The following is a 21655-nucleotide window of genomic DNA, read 5'->3' as shown; positions in this document are numbered from 1 at the left end:
ATCACTGCCTGATCAACTACAGTAAACTCATTTTGACTCCTGCTATTTGTTATATGTCTCAGAGTGGGTGGGGGGGGGCAAGAAAATGTTTGCCCAGGGTCTAATCAATTATAAAGGGGGCACTGGCTCTCTCTGCTCCTTAGCCTTTGCACCTTGGTGCCTCCAGGCTCCATTATGTGACATCATGTCTTCTTGACTTCTCCAGCCGCAGCCTCCAGGACAAGAGGCATCACTGAGCAGAGTGAGAGTGGCTGGTGTCTACTCGCCCACTGGTCCTTTCTATTTCCATTGGCACCGCCTCCTTGCACTGCCACTTCCCACCTTTGGCTGGACCCTTGAGGGTGCTGTTAGCCACCAGCCTGCCATGTGGACTTGGATATGAATGATGTTCTGAATTGCTGCTAGCTGTTGCTGTCCGTCGACCCAATCCACCCCAGGTCCTCAAGTGTGTCCCTCTTTTACTTAGTATTTACCACAGCCATTCCACCTGAGGGAAATCCTGAAAACATGGCCTGTTGGTGCGCCTTGCTTGAGGACTGGAGTTGAGAAACACTGGTCTAACACAATGATTCTCAACCTCAATCTTCAAGAACCCCCAATGGGCCATGTTTTCAGGTTTTCCTTTACTTTGCACAGCTGCTTTAAATCAATATCAATGACGTGGCATTGATAAGAGCTATTTTATCTAAGGGAAATTCCCAAAACATGACCCCTTGTTAGTACTTGAGGATTGAGGTTGAGAACCACTGGTTTAACAGATAAATTCCTATATAAGATACTGCATATAGAGATGGGTAGTGAAGTTCTCTGTTTTAATTAGAGTTATATTTTTTGTTTTTCAATAGTTTCTTAGTGTTGGAGCAGAAATATTACAAGTAGCTGGGTACCATCTGGTGAGAATTGATGGATGAGATGAGAATTGTGCACCCTTTACCAGGTGATAGGGTTATACCTTTTTTGATAAAAGCTTTTTTTCCCCCCTATATATTTTTTTATAGCCTGGTCCATTTTGTACCCCTTACGGTCACTCGAGAGTCTCTCGTCTGTACACCAATTTGTGGGTCCCTATTGAATATCATATTCTAAGTTGGGGGTCCCTATTGAATACCATAAAATCATTACTGTATCTTAAAGACCATTTCTGGTACAAGATAATTATTATTTGATAATGGTACTCTAATAACAGACACAGGGGGTGATTTACTAAGAAGAAGGCACTGCACCAGTTCATACATTAATTAGTGCGCCTGAAAAGTCATTAATTGAACGTGCGAATCGGCGCACATTGAAGCGCAAATAACGATAATAAATACCTGCATATGTAAACTGCAACAGGTGCTAGGATAACTGTGGTTTTCTCATTGACAATAGCGCACGCCCAATACAATTGGTTAATTTCATCTCATTGGATATGTCTTGTTAGGTAATTAGTAGGTGATGCTAATCTCATTCCTATCACTTCTAATATATCTTTGAAATGTGTTTTTTCCTTTTTATACCCAAATCTTTCAATACATTACAAAGAACAGAGAAGTGTTTCTAAACCCAATAAATTAATATTTCCAGATCTTGATCTTTAAAGATGACTGATAGGGAAATCCCAGAACTTAGGGGATTCCAATAACATGTTGACTGCTGAACCACATTCAAAAAGATGTATTTAATATTCAAGCCTATAGTTTTAGCCATAGGCAGGGAAGCAAGCGTATACAGTACACATGGTGAAGTAATTGCTCTCCGCGGCTGGGAGCCTAAAAACATTTATACAATTCTAAAGGGGGTGGGGTACCTTGTGAGCCTCTTTGTAGGCCTAATCAATTTGTTGGTTATTTACATTGATAAACAGATGGTCATTTGGCACCTAGACATCACTTCCAAAGTTCTCTGGGAAAATGTATTTTCACAGCTGGAGGTGTGAATGGCATTTGACTACAAACACAAGAACAGTTTACATACATCCTATAACTAAACATTTGTAAAAAGTATCTCTGCTTAATCAGAATACATGTTTTGTTAATCATAACTAAATGTTTGATAAATAAATGGCGATTCCATTTACTCGATCAATGACCATAAACTGCAATCAGTTCCTAAATAAATTAGATTTAGTGCAAAAGTTTGCTAGTGTTTTATTCTCTATATATTGAATTAATTGTTCAAGTGCGTCTTTCTATTACCTATTTTGCCTAAAGAACGAGTTGTACAGAGATTGACCAATCGGATTGCATAGCTCATGACCATCTTAAAGAGGGATTCCACCTACAAAAAAAATATTGAAAGCCAGCAGCTATAAATACTACAGCTGCTGACTTTTAATAAATGGACACTCACCTGTCCCGGGGTCCAGCGATGCCGGCAGCCGAGACTGATCAGTCGCTCGGCTCTCGGCTGCTGCCGCCGCCATTCTAGGTGAGCGAATCAAGAAAGTGAAGCGTTGCGGCTTCACTTCCCGGTCCCCTACTGCACATGCACGAGTCGCACAGCGCAATAGCAATGGTCCCACTGTCTCTGGGACCCGTGTGTGTCCCAGCAGACAGCGCAGCGGGACAGAAAACAGCATAGACTCCCGTGGGAGTCTATGCCCGGAAGTGGGTGCAAATACCTGTCTTAGACAGGTATCTGCACCCCCCCTCCCCCCTGAAAGGTGCCAAATGTGACACCGGAGGGGGGGAGGGTTCCGATGAGTGGAAGTTCCACTTTAGGGTGGAACCCTGCTTTAAGTGCCAAATTTGGAATGTAGATGTGCCATGACCCACTTGTATTTTCCTAATGATACTTCTTGGGCATTATACAAGGCACATGAAAAAAACACCTTTTTTCAAGACATACTAGGGTGATCAGGAATCTTCAAACTATGGCTCTCCAGCTGTTGTGGAAATACACATCCCATGAGGCATTGTAAAACTCTGACATACACAGACATGACTAGGCATGATGGGAATTGTAGTTTGAAAACCCCTGTGCTGGACCATTATTATGCCTCCAGAACTGGGAGTGTGGCATCTACCCAACTTCTCTCGGCTGGTGGACACAAGAACCTACATCTATAAATATATCTATGTATAGATATATCTATACACACACACACACACACACACACAAACACACACACACACACACACACACACACTGAAGCAGAAATCAATATACATTGGCCCAGAAGTGAATCTGTACACAGGAAGTAGGTGTGTGAAATGTCCCGGGAAATTCGGTTTGTCCCGGGAAATTCAAATTTCCCGTTTTTCGCCTCCGGCCACTAGAGGTCCGCGGCCGGCGGAGATAATGTCTCCGCCGGCCGCCATTTTTAAGAAGACCAGAAACTGGTCTTCAACAGAGAACCTGTGGCGCCGCCCACCCCCGCTGCCAGTGTGTGTGGGAAGTGCAGTGGGTGGCACCACAGTTCAAAGTCTCCGCACGGCAACGACGGGATGTCGGGGGCCAGTCTGTGGATGTCGGGGGCCAGTGGTATGTTGGGGGCCAGTCTGTGGATGTCGGGGGCCAGTCGTATGTCGGGGCCAGTCTGTGTATATCGGGGGCCAGTGGTATGTTGGGGCCAGTCTGTGGATGTCGGGGGCCAGTGGTATGTCGGGGGCCAGTCGGTGGATGTCGGAGGCCAGTCTGTGGATGTCGGGGGCCAGTGGTATGTCGGGGCCAGTCTGTGGATGTTGGGGGCCAGTGGTATGTCAGGGGCCAGTCTGTGGATGTCAGGGGCCAGTCTGTGTATGTCGGGGGCCAGTCTGTGTATGTCAGGGGCCAGTCTGGATGTCGGGGGCCAGTTTGGATGTCAGAGGGGGCCAGTCTGGATGTCGGGGGCCAGTCTGTGTATGTCGGGGGCCAGTCTTGATGTCGGGGGCCAGTCTGGATGTCAGAGGGGGGCCAGTCTGGATGTCGGGGGCCAGTCTGGATGTCAGAGGGGCCAGTCTGTGGATGTCGGGGGCCAGTCTGTGTATGTCGGGGGCCAGTCTGTGTATGTCGGGGGCCAGTCTGTGTATGTCGGAGGGGCGCAGTCAGTCTGGATGTCAGGGGTCAGTGAGTCTGGATGTCGGGGACGCAGTCAGAGTCTGGATGTCGAGGGCGCAGTCAGAGTCTGCATGTCAGAGGGGCGCGGTCAGAGTCTGGATGTCAGAGGGGCGCGGTCAGAGTTTGGAGGTCAGAGGGCATGGTCAGAATCTGGATATCAGAGGGGTGCGGTCCGAGTCTGGATGTCAGAGGGGCGCGGTCAGAGTCTGGATTTCATAGGGGCGCAGTCAGAGTCTGGATGTCAGAGGGGCGCAGTCAGAATCTGGATGTTAGAGGGGCGCAGTCAGAGTCTGTATGTCAGAGGGGAGCAGTCAGAGTCTGGATGTCAGAGGGGCGCCAGATGTTAAGAGGGGCTCCGCTGATGGACACCAGATGTGAGGAAGGCTGCTCTGATGGATATAGATGTGAGGAAGGTACCTCTGATGGACACAGATTTTAGGAAGGTACCTCTGATGGGGCACCTGATGTAAGGAGGGACTCTGCTGGGGGCACCTGATGGCAGGCAACGTGGCTAGTGACGCGCTCCACTGATTCTGCATTATGGTGAGTTCAATGATTTAATTTCATATTACAATGTAATAATAGAAATAATGCGCTTCAATCATCCTGACACCATAACAATCATGGCGCCGGGATGATTGAAGCGCTAACACCAGGTATTTGGAGCATCTTTATCTGCTGATTGTCAAACTCTGGAAAACACATATTGCTATTGTGGTTTAGGATCGGGGGGCTGCTGTCCCTCCATCCCTTTCCCTCTCCATCCCACATTCATCTCAGACACTAACCACACCCATTTGAGCCACGCCCCATGTAAGCCACGCCCACCATTTAACGCAAACCACACCCATGTATATTTTTTTACATTTTTTCACCAGTTGAATGGGTAGGGGTACATTGTACCCCATACTCATCCACATAGGGTGGGGGGCAGGTATCTGGGGGCCCCCTTATTAAAGGGGGTTCCTGGATTCCGATAAGCCCCTCGCCCGTGGACCCCGACAACCAATGACCAGGGTTGTCGGGAAGAGGCCCTTGTCCTCATCAACATGGGGACAAGGTGCTGTGGGGTGTGGGGGCCGCAGGCCCCCCTTCCCCAAAGCACCCCCCCATGTGGAGAGAACGTGGCCTGGTACGGCTTAGGGGGGGCGCTCGCTCGCCCCCACCCCCTTTCCTCACCGGCCAGGCTGTGTGCTCGGATAAGGGACTGATATGCACTTTGGGGGGCCCCCGCGCCGTTTTTCGGCGGAGGGCTTCACCTTTAAGTCCATACCAGGTGACGGGGCCAGCGACGTGTCAATCTTGCCGTGTGTGGGCAAGTCTGTTCATTTTCAAAAGTACAGCGGACTCCCGCCAAATGTCCTGTGGACCTAGTCCACCGGAAAAGTCTGGTTGTGTGTGGGCAGGTCCGCTTGTTTGGAAAGTCTGGTGGACCTCCGCTTCAAAGTCCGGCAGTTTGTCCGCTGGGCTAAGTCCGCCGGAAAGTCTGATTGTGTGTACACAGCATAACATTTACTAAGGTTTTGGGCGCGCAGTGAACAAATGCATTTGAACGAGCGCAAGAGCCGCTTGTGCAGGTGCACTGCTTACATTGATCTCATGCAGTTCTAAATGTACTTGCGGGCACAGCAGGCTTTCTCTGAAGAAGTTACTTTCTCATTCTATTTTGGGCATATTTGTTGCTTGGGAAGTTGTTACTAAACGTCCTCACATCACCCCACGTCAGCCCATAATCTTCTGTTAATATTGAATTGAAGATGCCATGCGCCATGTCAATAGTGGTGCACAGATTGCATTCTCCCATGCATCGAGATTGCTGTAGTAAATGAGGGATTCACGCTCTGTTCCCACTGTTTCGTAAATATGAAAATGTGCGTTGCACCTCGCCGTGTGCCTCTACTGATGACACGCGGCTTACGAAAATCAGACCCACATTTCAGAAACATGTTTATGATTCAAATCCAACTGTAATTTGATATAAAATTCAATCCAAAATTTCAGAAATTTGGACGAATTTCGTTTTTGTTATTTGGAGCATTCAGTAAACTTAGTTTATACTGTAATTTGGGTATTCGGATATATCCGAATCTTCGAATAATGAAAAATGTGTCCGAATATTTATTTGCAATGAAACAAACCGCACATGTCTAATAATTATTTATGTGCTGGTTTATTCATTTGTTGTTTTTTAAAATGTTTTATACAGTTTCATGTTTGTTAGCGGTATTCCCCCCGATGAAGCCCTCCTTGAGCGAAACATGTTAGAAGCTAGAATTTTTTTTAACACTATGAAATGATGATAATGAAACCATGTGACATGAAATTAAGTTTTATTGAGTTGATTTTTAAATATATACTGTATGTAATAACATTGTAATGTTTTTAAAGTGTGAAAGCAGAGTTGCATACTTTATACTGTATATTTTTTGCTACTTGCACTTATATATGATTTTTATTTTTCATTCTGGATTGTAGGGCGTGGGTCTTTCAGCCTACCCTGAAGTTTACAGGGGAGGATGTGTGGCTTAGGTTCCTTAATCCCCTGCCTTTGGAGTCTCTCTTCAGGAGAGCCCCCACTTAGAACTCCTTGGTTGACTAGGTCAGCCTGAATGTGTCTCACCCCTCGAACCTAGGGGCTCAGGGATGGGTCCTTCCTCTTTAGGAAGGGACTATAAGAAACACCGTAAGTGCTCAGTTTTGGTGTTTCGTTCTTGCGCATTGCACTGTGGGCTCCAAGAGGGTATTTTAGAAAATTTAAATGTATGTGAAAGAAACATTTTTATGTGAGATGTGCTCTACCTCCTGTATATCTATCGATGTATATTGCAATCAGTATTCCAAGTTTTTCTCCTTCTTTTGCTAACTAATGCAGTTATGAATGATTATTAGAGTAATGTCTGCTATTCTGTAAAGTTGCATGTATTGAATATTTAGGTTACCTATTTGTTGTATGTTGTTTTTATATTTTTTTTATTTAGGTGACTATAAAGCGGTAATTATTTATGTTCATTCTTTAACCACATGCCGACCAGCCACCGCAGTTGTACAGCATGGCTCAGCTGCGCAAATAGTAGTTATGCTACGTCGGTAGTATAAACGGTCACTGGGGGGGTGCATGTGCCCCTCGCTCGCTCCCCGAGCCGATGCAAGTGCCTGGTGGTCTCGATCGCTCTGGGCACACAGAAAACCGAGAGCTGTGTGTGTAAACACACAGTTTCCAGTTCTCTGAACAGTGAACTGACAGATCATCTGTTCATACAGAGTATGAACAGCGATCTGTTAGTTTTACTGCACAGTCCCATCCATCCTTCAGTTAGAACACTCCCTAGGATACATATTAACCCCTTCACTGCCCCTTGTGTTAACCCCTTCACTGCCAGTGACATTTTTACAGTAATCAATGCAATTTTAATCGCACTGATCGTTGTATTAATGTCAAAAATGTGTCAAAATTGTCCGATGTGTCCGCCATAATTTCGCAGTCATGATAATAATTGCTGATCACCGCCATTACTAGTAAAAAAAATATTAATAAAAATGCCATAAACTATCCCCTATTTTGTAGATGCTATAACTTTTGTGCAAATCAATCAATATACGCTTATTGCGATTTTTTTTTTACCAAAAATATGTTGAAAAATACGTATCGGCCTAAACTGAGGAAAAATGTTTTTTATATATATTTTTGGGGGATATTTATTATAGCAAATAGTTAAAAATAATGTGTTTTTTTCAAAATTGTCACTCATTTTTTGTTTATAGCGCAAGAAATTAAAAACGCAGAGGTGATCAAATACCACCAAAAGAAAGCTCTATTTGTGGGAAAAAGGATGTCAATTTTTTTTGGGAGCCACATCGCACGACCGCGCAATTGTCAGTTAAATCGACACAGTGCCGAATCTCAAAAAGTGTTCTGGTCTTTGGCCAGCCAAATGGTCGGGGCTTAAGTGGTTAATAATACTACACTATTGCAGGTCTCAGTGTACTTAGCACAATGGCTTGGTGGTCTGCTCAGATGTCCCCACAGCACTCATGGTATGAGTTCACATCCCTGCCAACCTACCATCCACCAGCTATATTTATTTTTTCAGTGCACAAGCGAATTAAAATAAACAAAGAAATATCAACTGCCCATTAGCTAGTGTGTGGTGTTTGGAATTCCCCACCATAATATTATTGAATTCTTACATACCATTGCATGCATTTGAAGAGTTAATATAATAGAATCAGACAAATTAAAGTGCATTGGCTAATTGTCATTTGCAACAAATGCTGCTTTGGCTAATTGTCATTCGCCTTTTTTTCACCAAGTCAGTCTTTTAGTATCATCTCTGTGGGCTTTGAACCCATGAGTCCTTAAAAGACTGAGTTTTTGAGGTAGAAGTGCTGCCCACTAGCCTATTGGGTGTGGCACAATCATACATAGAAAATACATTTACTAGTGTTTGATGTTTCTTCTCCCCAAGCTGTCTTCTCCCCGAGCCTTCTTTACTGCCACGGCCGTCATCTCCTGCTGCCATTTTCGTTTGCCTAGCCGGTTATCTGCTAATTTTTTTAAAAAGCTGCTCTTTTTCTGTGGCGGTCTTCTGTGGCCATCCAATGATGCCACCTGGAGAGCCCGACCTATGGCTGTAAGAGACACCACATAGCGGGTGACAACACAGCAGAGGAAGACTGCCACAGAAGAAGAATGGCTTTTTTTTATTAGCGGGTAACCGGCGGTGTGGAAGAACACAGAAGATGGAGAAGACGGCAGCAGAAGTGACGGCTCTTAGAGAAGATACCTCGGGGAGAAGATGGAGGAGGGAGAGACAGCGGCAGGGAAGATGGCTCAGGGAAGAAGACATCTTGGAGCTATTTTAAAATAAAGGACTTGTGAAATACCGGCTATTGTTTTTTTTTTACATTTCACTGCTTTTTTTGGTGAACTGGTAGGCATACCCATTCACATAGGGGGCAGAATCTGGGGGCCCCCTTGTTAAAGGGGGCTGCCCCATTATGATAAACCCCCTGCCTGCAGACATACAACCATTGGCCAGTGTTGTCGGGAGAGACCCTTGTTCCCATCAACATGAGCACAAGGTGCTTTGGTGCATGTGGCCGGGTACGGTTCAGAAGGGGAGTGTCCATGCTCATTCCCCCCATCATGACCTCCAGGCTGCATGCTTGGATAAGGGTCTGAAGTGGATTTTGGGGGGCCGTGTCAATTTTTTTATCAATTTTGGTGTGAGGTTCGCCTTGAAGTCCATACCAGACCCGAAGGGCCTGGTATGTACTGGGTGGGGGGGGGGGGGGGGGCTACAATGTTTTTTCCCTTGTTTTCTGGAGTTCCACACCATAATATTATTGAATACGTACATAACATTGCATGCAATTGAAGAGTTAAAATATGGAATAAACCAAACTGATGTGCATTGGCTAATTATGATGTTGAGTACAATGCACATTTTCATGAGATATTACCCTCAGTGGGATTTGAACACATGGCTTGAACTTTTGAAGGTAGCATGCTACAGAGCTGAGCACATACCTACATAGAAAATACATTTACTAAGGTTTGATTCTATACAATAATGTTTTGCATTTCAGGCATTAATATTATAGTAATACCATGCTTCTGCTGATGTGGCATTGGCTAATAGGCATTCTCCTCTTTTCAGCATATGCTGCTGAGTACAATGCAAGCTTTCAGAAGGTGATACCATCTGTGTGATTTTCAGCCATTTAAGCACACTTATATTGAGAACCTACGTTTACTAGTGTTTGATGGTGGGACTAATTTATATTCTAGGTATAATAGTACTGAGCATAGTGACTTAGGCCCCTTTCACACTTGTGCGACCTGAAAGTTGCGTGATTTTGATATGACTTTAAGCAATGCCTGTGTAATCTTGAGGTCTATGGACGCAGGAGTTGCAGGGAAAGTTGCGCAATTTTGCGTCTGCAATTTTGCCATGATTTCAGGGAATGCCTTGAGGTCTTTAGACCTCAACTTGCATCAATGTCAGACCAAAGTAGTACAGGGACCAATTTGAAGTCAGTGTGACTTGAAGTCGCACAGATATAATTGGTACTCATTAAAAATCATGGGGTTTGACTCGCTTGATGTCCAAAGTCGCAGGAAAAGTCGCACAAGTGTGAAAGAGGCCTCAGCCTGACTTTGTGAGCAATTTCAGAGACCTCAGTGCACTTTCCTGCACAGATGTCCAGTGAAATCATATAGGTCCCAACTGTCCCTGATTTCTAACAAAGTCCCTCAGTCCTTCCTTCCTTTTCCTCCTTATTTGTCCCTCCTTTTGTTCTGATCTATATAGTTGTATATAAAAATGCACCTTTTATCTTTCAAAAAGGGTTTTTCAGTGCTAAAACTTTCATCTAATTTCTAAATTTCCTTGGGGCAATTGGGGGTTTATCTAATAATTTTGTTTTTTTGTTTTTTTGGAATAATTCTCCTTTAAGGAGGTGTTTTAGGGGGTGTGTCCTATGCCTACATACTTTTTTAATAGGTGTCCCTCATTCCTATCTTAAAAACTTGGGAGGTAAGAAATCACCCCCTTAAGTTGCCCAAAGTAGTGCAGGAACTACTTTTGGGAATCTGTGTGGTGTCACACCAATTCGGACAGTTCCGCCAATAGGCGCAGATTTGGCCTGCAATTTTACATGTCAATTCAGAGCTATGTGAACATGGGTGAAGTTGTATAGATATGAATTGAACTAATGAGATTAATTGATAACACCTTTGAATTGGGCCCTATTTGCACTTGTCTGACCTTAAAATGACACAGCTTTGCCATGACTAGAAGCAATTCCTGTGTAATTTTGTGGTATATGGACCTCAAATCGCATCAAAGTCAAACCAAGGTAATGCAGGGTCGAATTTGCTCCACTTTCAGGATGCACAAGTGACAATAGGACCAAATTCAAAGTTATCCATAAATCTCATTCGCACTGTTGCGACCTGAAAGTCACATTATTTTGCCACTTTGCAGCTGCAACTTGGCACCAACGTCTGTGAATGCCTGTGTAATATAGCGACCTATGTACCTCAAGTCACATGAAAGTCACACTAAAGTAGTACAGAGACTACTTTGAAGTTGGTAAGACTTGAAGTAGCACAGATTTGAGTGGTTATCATTGAGAAGCATGGGGTACAACTTGTCATGAAATCGGAGGTCCAAATTTGCTGGAAAGTCATCCAACTGTGAAACAAGTCATATATCAATTTTAATAGAAAGGCGCTCTCATTTATATTTGCATAGTCCTTACTGATTTACATCAGCAGAACAAATACAGGAAGTGATATGTGGCACATGGGCCAGAAGCAAATGTGTGGTGATGCCAAACAACTCAATGAACCCCACCCACACCAAATCTAACTACCACATCCACCCCCACATTGAGCAAGCACAAGTACATACCTACACTTACCCAGAAATTGAGCAGCACCTCCTCTTTGCTAAAGAGGGACCCCGCCATGTCTACCTAGCTGGAGATCCTGACCAGCACAAGTGATTACAATGACTCATTTCCGGGTCAAAAGGTGAAATCACACTCTTGATCACAGCTGCGAATATTTGATCGCAGTAGTATTTTTTATTTTTGTTTATTTGCAGATATGCAAATCTGTATTGAATATGTAATGATATTTGAAGGTAAACTTTAGGACGTTTGATAAGAAATGGTGTCCCTGGGATTGTAACAGGTGAATTATAAAGACAAAGGCCCAGTTTGAGCCCTGGTTCACATTGACAGTGGAAGGAAATCATGCGAGTTCAGCTAAACTCACATGATTTCATTTGCGCATGTCAGTCCCGACTGCGGGGGGAATTTCAGAGACATTTGTGCGAGTTTCTGCACAGATGTCAATGGAAATCGCACTCCGAAGTCAGCAAAAGTAGTAGAAACTACTTTTAGAAATTGCAGTGCTGCACCGATAAGGACGGTGCAATTGGCGTTGATTTGGAATGCAATTTAACGTGTCAAATCACACCAATGTGAACCAGGGCTGACACATACAAACACTGCCTATCCACCAGCTGAATTCAATACCTGCAATTCTCCACAGCGGTTATATACAAAGACTCCAACTCAACACCTTTATCATTTAAGAGAAGGTATTTTGCCCATCATCTAGGAAATAAAGCACCACATCCCTTGGAACATGTTTTAGAATTTTGGAAAGGTATTTGGGATTTTGAAGGTGCTGAATTAGAACAAAATATTTTATAAAAAGTAGAAATTTATTCAAACAATAATAGCAAACATACAAAAGGTAGATATTGATATTACAGTACTAATACATGTGCTGACTGATTTCATCTCTACATGTTTTGCCTTGGTAATTGGCTTCTTCAGGAGATTTAATTGATGTCAGGCACAATGAGCACTAGAAATAAACAGAATTTTTTAGAGAAATAGAACAATCAACAATTCTAACAACATCAAAGATATATAAACACAAATTTAACAAATTGGGAAAACATTCATGGAGTGGAAAAATGCACAACGCCACAGCGATAATTGGTCACAATAATTACCTGTATGTTCAAAAACTATTTTTAGTTTTTATATTTTTGGGTATAACCATAGAGGGGGATATATCTGGAGTACAGCCACTAGTAATGGTCCAAAAACTAAAGGGTGGAGTGATGAGGAGAAATAGGCAATGGGGCAACAAACAATCCCCAGTCAAATGTAAACCAGAAAAGGTTAAATATAATATAACTTTTACCCTATCCCAGAGATCCTTAGCTATGTTCACAGGCTTGAACGTTTATTATTAACCTCCAATTCCACAAAGGAATGGATAAAGATGTAAAAGGTGATGAAAGAGATAAGATGAACTCCTTTCTGAATATTCAAAAAGTCAAATTATGACTTCTGAGTCAGAAAGATAATAGAGCCAATCAATATACAATTCAATCAATATTATATTCCAATTCCATTATATTATAATAGCCAAAGAAGCAACAATAGCACTATTCAACAATGGTAGAAAAAGTTACCTTCAGCCAGAAATTCACCAACAAATCTCTCCCCTTCCCATACTGGACCGCAATTGAAAACCAAAAAAGGGGATGTTTATATACCCCCCTCCACCCTCCAATTAGATGGCTGCTTTGGCAGCAAAATCTGAGGGTGAGGACGCTCAGTGACCGCCAAATAGCGTGACCGAGGTCACATCGGAAAATACGTCAATACGGTGGTAACGCCAACCAGAAGTGATGCCCGAATGATGGAGGCAGACCGGAAGTAATGTAAAACATCAAACCTGGAAGTTTCAGCACAATATTAGACAACAGCTATTGGAAATGACGCAAGAATGTATAAAACATCCAGACCTAAAGAATGACAGTTGGCAAGCCAAGTAGAGATGCCCAAACCAGGACTAGATAGTAAATCACAATTAGAAGGAGCCTCAATGGAATAATGGCAATCCAACTAAGAAGAACAAGGGTCAGCTAGACGGCATTTGGCACCACCCAGTGGATTCCAATAATTGTGATTTACTATCTAGATCTGGTTTGGACATCCCTGCTTGGCTTGCCAATTATGACTGTGGCATTGTGCATTTTTCCAATTCATTAATGTTTTCCCAATTTGTTAAATTTGTGTTTATATATCTTTGATAATTATTATAATTGTTGATTGTTCTATTTCTCAAAAAAAGATAAATATTTCTAGTGGTCATTGTGCCTCATATCAAATCTCCTGAAAAAGCCAATTACCAAGGTGAAACATTTAGAGATGAAATCAGTCAGCACATGTATTAGTACTGTAATATCAATATTTACCTTTTGTATGTTTGCTTTTATAATTTGAATACATTTCTACTTTTTAGAAAATATTTTGTTCTAATTTAGCACCTTGGAAATGCCAAATACCTTTCCAAAATTCTAAAATCGTTATCATTTACTTGTAGGTGTGCTGAAGAGATTCAGTTTTTTGGTGCACAATTATATCTTATAATTTCTATGGGTATAAGTAAGATGTTGCATTTCCCAAAAACTACCATCCCCAAAACGAATTAAAAATAAATAAAGAAAATAGAAAAAAAACAACAAGCTCAATAGTGATTGAGTTATTTTGCCAGCAGAAACACAATTATGCACATTTACTAGCATAAAAAAAATATATTCTACAGGATATATTGGGCTACAAAACAGTTAGTAATTGGGTTTTAAGGGCCCTACTCATAGCAGCTTACAATCTAAAATGTGTCTAAACCTTAGAGTGGACACCACTTTACTTTCAGTGTATAACAGGCAACACATCATATTTTTATCTGCAAGATTATAGAAACATATTTAACAGTCATTATTCTTACAAAGCATTCCAACATAATAATTAAAAAAGGCACATATTCAAATGATAACAGGTGACCATGTTCTGCTGGAAGCTGCATTTCTGTGTACATGATTAAGCAATGAGATCAAAGAGTAGAAGGTCAGCAGATGCCCCCAAACCATGCTTGCATGGTCAGACAGGAATACACAAACAATATTGTCAGCAAGGTCACATAAAACCACTTTTGATGGAAAAAATGCACAAGAATTTCAGCAAACAGCCCTAGTTGGGCGTTTGTCAGTATGCACAATATCATTCCTTTTCCACCAAAAAAAACTGCAAAAACCTGGCCTTCTCAGGCCAAATGGTCCCCCCTACTACAGCCCTTTATATAAGATAGGTTGTATTGTTAGCACACTGACACACGCCCAATAGAAGTACACACTCACCAATATCTTTCAATATGTCTCTTCATGTATGTCTAAAGTGATTGCACCTGATGAGCAGGAACACATAATACTATTTGCAACTGTGTTAGCCCTTAGCTATGTGGATCAAATCTCCAACTACAGGCCAAAGATCAAAGGCCATCTGCATGCACATAAACAAAGCAACAGTTTTCTAAGCATATGTACCAGTGCAGTGTAAACCCTACAATTTTAAAATGTCCAAGTCCCTGGGTATGATTAGTGCTAACAAACATTAACATCAGTCCCTGGCTGCAATGAGCTTCAAATCTCAAGTCCAAAACTAACTTTCTTATATTAGAGACTATTTTGACAGGAGACAAATAAAATGCCAGCATGTCTTTGGATTGTGGTGAGAAACCCTCACAGGGACAACATATAAACTTCAACACAAGCATTAGGATGTTGGGGAATTGAACCAGCTATCCCAATGCTGCTAGATAGAATTGCTACCCACTTAGGCAGTGGGCAGCCTCACATATGTTATCTGCTTCTCAGTGGTGTGAACCAGCCCTAAGTCCATAGCCATGCTCAGTGTCACAAGCAATATACAATTTATTGGTCTTAAGTCTCGTACACACAATCGGATTTTCCGACGGGAATTGTGTGATGACAGGCTGTTGGCGGAAAATCCAATTGTTTGTACTCTCCATCGGACAATTTTTGTCGGATTTAGTGAGGACAAATGTTGAATGGCAGGCTTTAAAACTTCCCATGGACATCGGTCTGTTGTCAGATTTTCCAATCGTGTGTACACAAGTCCGTCAGACAAAAGTCCGAAGTACAAACACGAATGCTCAGTAGCAAGGACGAGCTGGAAGCAGTCAGTCTTGAAAAACTAGCGTTGTAATGGAGAATTAACATTTGTGACGCGGCCAATTATGAAGTCTCAAAATGCAGCGCACATTCTCTGCTTCTTTAATGGGATAATAATGAAGCTGCTTTGCTGGTGATACTAATGGAGTCATGGCAAACAAATTTTCAAAGACTTTTTTTTTCTAGTGATATCAAGAATAATATTATTACGATAGTTTTTTTTTTTTTTTTTTTGGTGCAAGTTACCATAACACCATTATCCCCTAGTTTTTAAGATCAAAGCTACAAATATGTTGGTGTCCCCTGTTAATTTTACATTGTATTTTTTAAAATTTAACTGTCTACTCCCAAACTGTCATTTGAAGTAAAACACATAGCCAAGTATTATTCTACACAATTTTTTTATTGTGCATTAAAAAAAGAAAAGAAAATTAGACATGCTATCTGCCAATATAACTTAACCAAAAAGTGCATTCTATGCATCCAAATATATAGAAAATATACCAAACAAAATCATTATTTAACCAAAAAATAAAATAAAAAATTAAATAAAATGTGTGCTGCATTTCGAGATTTCATGATTTGCACGTCACGAATGTTAATTTTCCATTACGAGCGCCATGGCTTGTCCTTGCTTCTGAGCATACATGTTTGTACTTTGGACTTTTGTCCGATGGACTTGTGTACACACGCTCGGAAAATCCGACAGATATTTGTCTGTGGAGAATTTAAGAACCTGCTATCCAACATTTGTCAAGATTTACAATGGTGGACATAGTTTTAGGACCTGGGAGATGAGACAACTTCTCTACATGAAGCAGCATGTTTGGGATTCGAGCCCAGGCCCTCAGAGATGCTAAGCAGAAGTTTTAACCTCTAAGCCACATAGCTGACACATGTGAAAACCTCCTACAAATAAATATACATAAATACTGCATTTCTTTGGACATATAGGAGGTGGAATTACATTACTCAAGAGTTATTTTTCTTGATTTATTCTGTGATATTTGTTGGGTGAGTGTAGAATAGTGATGTTATCCTCTAATTTTTGTGGGTTACATTTTGATTTCTGATGTTGGTACACATATCACATTTTTTTGGTCTCAAATTATGATTATTTGGAAATGATAAAAAACACACAAAATTGGGACCCATTTTAAATTTGCATCAGCAATGGTATTGTTTGTGGTTTGTAAAGACACCTGTGTGAGTTTGGGTAAAGATTGTTGTGAGATGGAGAGTAACAATTGAAACAATTGAAAGTGACAGAGAAAAAATATATTTTACCAAAGCAGCATTCCACATTCTAGCATTCTTAAAAACAAAATAGATGAGAAAAAACAAAATAGAAGCAGCAACACTGTTGCAAGGAACATTTATTTCAGAGAAAGATACATTTAATCTCAACATTAAAATAATTTACTTGGGGAAGTTACAATTGTACAATTAGAATCAATGGCTGAAACTTGCATTGGACTATAATAGCACCAATTTTCATTTTCAAAAAGGCATTTTAGCCCAGCGCACATTTTGGTATTTACTATAGTGCCCAGTAAAAAAGCCATGAGAGCTTAATTGAGAGCTGTTTGCAGGTCTGATCATGCTCAGTTGTATTGGCTACACAGAGATAGGGAATTTATCTCTTTTCCGACTTTTAAAGATATTTCAGTGTAGAAATCATTTTTTTCACACAGTTTAAAAACAGATTATCATTACACAACATACCACATATTTCAGTACCATGGCATTTAGGCAATTATATCATGTTCTAAACATTATTTCCACATGCACTACTCCAGGTTTTGTTTTCGGGGAACTATAATAAATTAGATTTTGGGAGTATTTTTTTACCAGTGCTATAGTGAATACCGTTGCTATAGTAAATGAACCCTATATTGCTTATGGGATAAATTGAGATCATGCACAACGTGATGGCACACGGAATATCTTGCTCTGAGTGAATATAAATTATTTGTGTAATTGGACTGTATTGTTATGTAATGTATTTATGCATTGCATTGCAGTACAGGGTAGAATGGTATTGAAGAGAGTGGTCCCTTGTCACTGGTGCTGTCCCCTCCTCCTCTTCTCCAAGTACTCCCATAGCAAGCAAGCTGCTATGGGGCATTTGTGTTCCAAGGCAGCCATTGCCCCTGCTCCCTCCTTACAAGATTTGTCTGACAGCAGCAGGAGTGGCTCCTCCTGCTCTCATAACCTCCTGTGAGTACAGTAAGAAAGAGCTGTGATTCTGCAGATAAGCACAGTGCTGGATTGATAGAGGACTCAGGTAAGTGTTTGGGGGGGGGGGGGGGGGGCTCGGGGATGCTGCCTTGGAAGGTTTTTTACCTTGCTGCAGAGAATGCAAAAAACACTTTTGCCCTTGGAACCACCTTAAGTATTTGTTTTTATATATGTTGTGTCCCCCCCAGGAGCTTCTTTGTAATTTGGGTTCTCTGTTCTGTGCCTTGAGTCCAAGAAGAACCACGAGTCCCTCTGACATACCTGGTGGAATGAAAGTCACTGCAAGCACTTCTAAGAACATGACATGACTCATATCGTGATGGCATGGCTGGATGCATGCAGATGTACCTGGCGACCATTGTTGTTTTGACTTCAGGAGGGGTTCTTCCCCTGGCTTCTATTACCAGCTGGAATTTCTAATTTCTTTCATCGCCTGACAAACTGCTGCTTGACCAATTTGGACACATTAATTTTATAAGATCGTTTTATTCATTCACATGGTTCAACATCCACTAAACCACTGAGGTGACTCTGGCATTGCCTGTGTTGACATTGAATGCTGCCTGTCTCTGCCTTTTGCTAATTGGGTGTAAGTATTAAGATACATGGATGCTTAGGATATAACCCTGAGGAAGTAGTGACTACAACTGTGAAACGCATCGGCTGTATAATATACCCTAGCATCAATTGTTTTGCTTTTATTAATTTGGGTCATTTCATGTATTATAAATGTTGTTGCTGAGGAGTCTGGGGAGGGGTACTTAAGATGTTGAGGTCACGTGCTACAGAGAGTTCGTTCGGGAGGCCCTAGCGGTCTGTTCCTGTTTCCTGGACCAGGGTAGCCCCGCGAGGGGTCCCGGTCATGGGAGCGTTCGACGCTCCGCAACATGCTTCGGTTGGTTAACCCCACTAGACCCGTCTGGTCTGGGGTAGGGATCCGTCTGTTCCCGAGACTCGGAACCGGCTGGTCCGAGGCGCAGTAACTGAGGGAGGATTCAAGGTGTCCGGGTGTGCTCTCGGCTTGGAGGGGCACCGCAGCTTGTGTAAGTGACCGGGGGAGGACTCTTCGGAGGAGGGCCAAGAAGCTGGCATCCTGAGAAGTGCCTGGTTACTGAGTTGGGAAGGACATTGACGAATCCACGCTTTTTCCAGTACTATCAAGGAGACAGAGGATGTTCCAGGTACTGAGGAAAAAGGTTCCTGTTCACTTTCAGTTACAACTTGTTCAAGGTCAGAGATTTTACAAGTTCTCAATCAAATGCTGACTGCCATAATCCCTGGCTAGAGATTTGTTCAGCCTTGAAGCACCCAGTTGCGAGTGGCTACTCTCTGGGTGGCACTAGAGACTTTGTTGTATTTGCAGTTCAGGGTGCCTAGGTTCTTTTACTCTTGATCTCTGTTCCCATACGAGACTGTGTTTGTTGGATGTTACCCCTGCAAATAAAAACCTTTCAAAAGGACTTTATTGGTGTCAGCGTCCAAAGTTGTTGGGTGGGTACCCCTAGACGTGGAAGAACAAGCCAAGTGGAGGTAACCGGTAAGCCCAAAAGTTAAGGCCGCCCTGCAGAGGGTTATGGCCGCTACACATGTGCAAGCTAAAATGCTGTTTTTTATTTTCCTTGCATGTCCCTCTCGGATCTACAGCAACTTTACTTCCAAGTGCACTTTCAGTGCAAAGTGGATTTTCCTTTAGTAAATAACCCCCTATGGCTGTCTCCTCTCAGCTGGTCAGTTATACAGTACATTTGGATAGACAGGTAAATCTATACTTTTATTTGTTTAAAAAAAAAAAAGGTCAAATTGTTCAAAAGTTAATTGTTTACTAGAACATTTTGTATCCATATCCAGTACAGAGATACAAAATGTTACAGAAATGCTGACCGAGAGGTTTAATGTTTCCCTAGCCCTGTCCTTATTTATATAAAGTCACCTAAAATTCCACAAACCTCCAGTAGATAATTTACCTTGTTAAAATGAATACAAACCCAAACAATTAACTTATCTTATTAGCTTCCTTTTGTCCTGTTAAATATACTATATCAATAAAAATATTTTGTTAGATCCCTTCAATATAAAAAATAAACACATTAATTAATTAATTAATTACAAATAAAAAAATAAAATAACAAAAACAGGCCTGTCGAACTGTAGACAAACAAAAATGTACCACTTGAATGCTCTTATCACTGATATTAGACAATGTGGCATGTAATGAACTGGTGCAGATTGTATAAAACAGCTTTCCAGGCTACAATATGCTACAAACAAGTGCCCACTGCCCCCGCCTATAACTGGTCTATTACATTAAGGAGCCCTGGAAGGGCAAGGTATGTCAAATAAATACAAAGGAATTTCCAAGCTCAAACTTACCAACCAGCCAGTGACCAATCAAATTGACCTGTCTAACAATATGCGTTAAGAACAGGGCTTTAGTCTGCACATATTTGCAAATACATGCATAAGCTACAGGCCCTTGGCAAGGCACCCTGTTTTCTGTAGCCCCTAACTCTAACTTCATTGAGTCTCTACAATGAGAGCACATGCATTTTATGGATAGGCAGAGGGCAGGTGGACCTGGAAGGAGCCTACCCCTCCTTAAAGGTACAAAGGCACACTGAAGACCCAGCACATAGCACTATGGCAGTAAAGATGTCAGTGTGTTGCCTTGAAAATGTTAACCAGTCACTCATAGGATGCAGACTCACTGTGACCAAAACAAAACCAGTAATGTGAGATGGCTTAAACTCTGCTCTTCACCTGTAGGAGAGGTCCCTCAGATGTGTTTCGCCCCCAATGGACAGCACATCTTTGATTAAGCCCACTAGGGGAGAAACATGTCTGAGGGACCTCTTCTGGGAGGAGATCAGAGCTGAAGCCATCTTTCATTACTGTTTTTTTCTTTTTTGGTCACAGTGAGTTTGCATTCTGCGTGCAATTGGCAGGATCAGCAAAATAAAACGGATCTCACCTTGGGGAGGGTGAAGCCTCTGAAGTTGGTGTCCTCTGTTACCTTATGTGCAAGTGACATTGGGACGAGGTCTAAGTATCTCATTATTTCATGAACGACGGCATTGGTGTACGGCATTTCTAAACGGTCGGTGATGCTGGGGAGTCTACCTGGCCCAATGACTGAGTCTATTTCCTCCTGTATCCTCTCTGAGAAAAGAATACAATATGCCAAAATGCAACAGTATTTTAATTAAAATGTGCAACTTTAAACATTCTCTGTTTCCCTGTGGAATAATTATTAGGAAATAGGGATAAAGTATTTAGGAGAATAACTTGTCACATGGTTTATGAATCCTAACAATTGTGATTCCTGAACGGCAGGATTATCTGCAGGAAAAAAATGCTATTTGCCTATCTGCTTGTGTGGTTACTGTAAAGTTACCTTTACTGTTTAATTTACACTGTTGTCCGTCTTCAGGTGCTTCAAGTTTGAAGGACACTGAAACCCTTTTTGATTAGAGGTCATTGATGCCTAGGTGCCCAGGCCAAATTTAGTTTAAAAATAATAATATTTATGACAAAGCTGCATAGTTAAATGATATTTACTTTCAGGGACATAAAAAGTATTTTATTTTGGTACACTGTTTTATTGTTATTATTATTAATAATGTCACTGTATATGACAGTTAGGGCTCCTTCACACGGACGTGTCCATGTACGGAGCCCGCTCTGCTCAGCGGGGGATCGCTCCGCCAATCCCCGCTGAGCAGGCAGATGACAGGTCCATCTCTGGGAGATCGGATGAAGACAGACCGTAGAGTCTGTTGTCACCCGATCCGATGACGGATGGAAAATTAGGTTTTTCCTCCATCACA

General features: G+C 41.9%; 1 protein-coding gene across 1 annotated transcript in view; it reads right to left on the bottom strand.

The window, feature by feature from the left end:
* LOC143989159 (cytochrome P450 2A4-like) overlaps positions 1 to 21655 on the bottom strand; it is a 71975-nt gene that overhangs the window by 5219 nt on the left and 45101 nt on the right. Inside the window, exon 7 of the mRNA XM_077489189.1 lies at positions 20800 to 20987. Within this exon, the coding sequence (XP_077345315.1) occupies positions 20800 to 20987 (188 nt within the window). The remainder of the gene's footprint in view (positions 1 to 20799; positions 20988 to 21655) is intronic.

This window comes from Lithobates pipiens, unplaced genomic scaffold, assembly GCF_037356315.1.
Source record: "Lithobates pipiens isolate NorthernLeopardFrog02 unplaced genomic scaffold, aLitPip1_a1.2 Scaffold_18, whole genome shotgun sequence".
NCBI classification, from domain to species: Eukaryota; Metazoa; Chordata; class Amphibia; order Anura; family Ranidae; genus Lithobates; species Lithobates pipiens.
This window is presented reverse-complemented; position numbering and strand designations above follow the sequence as displayed.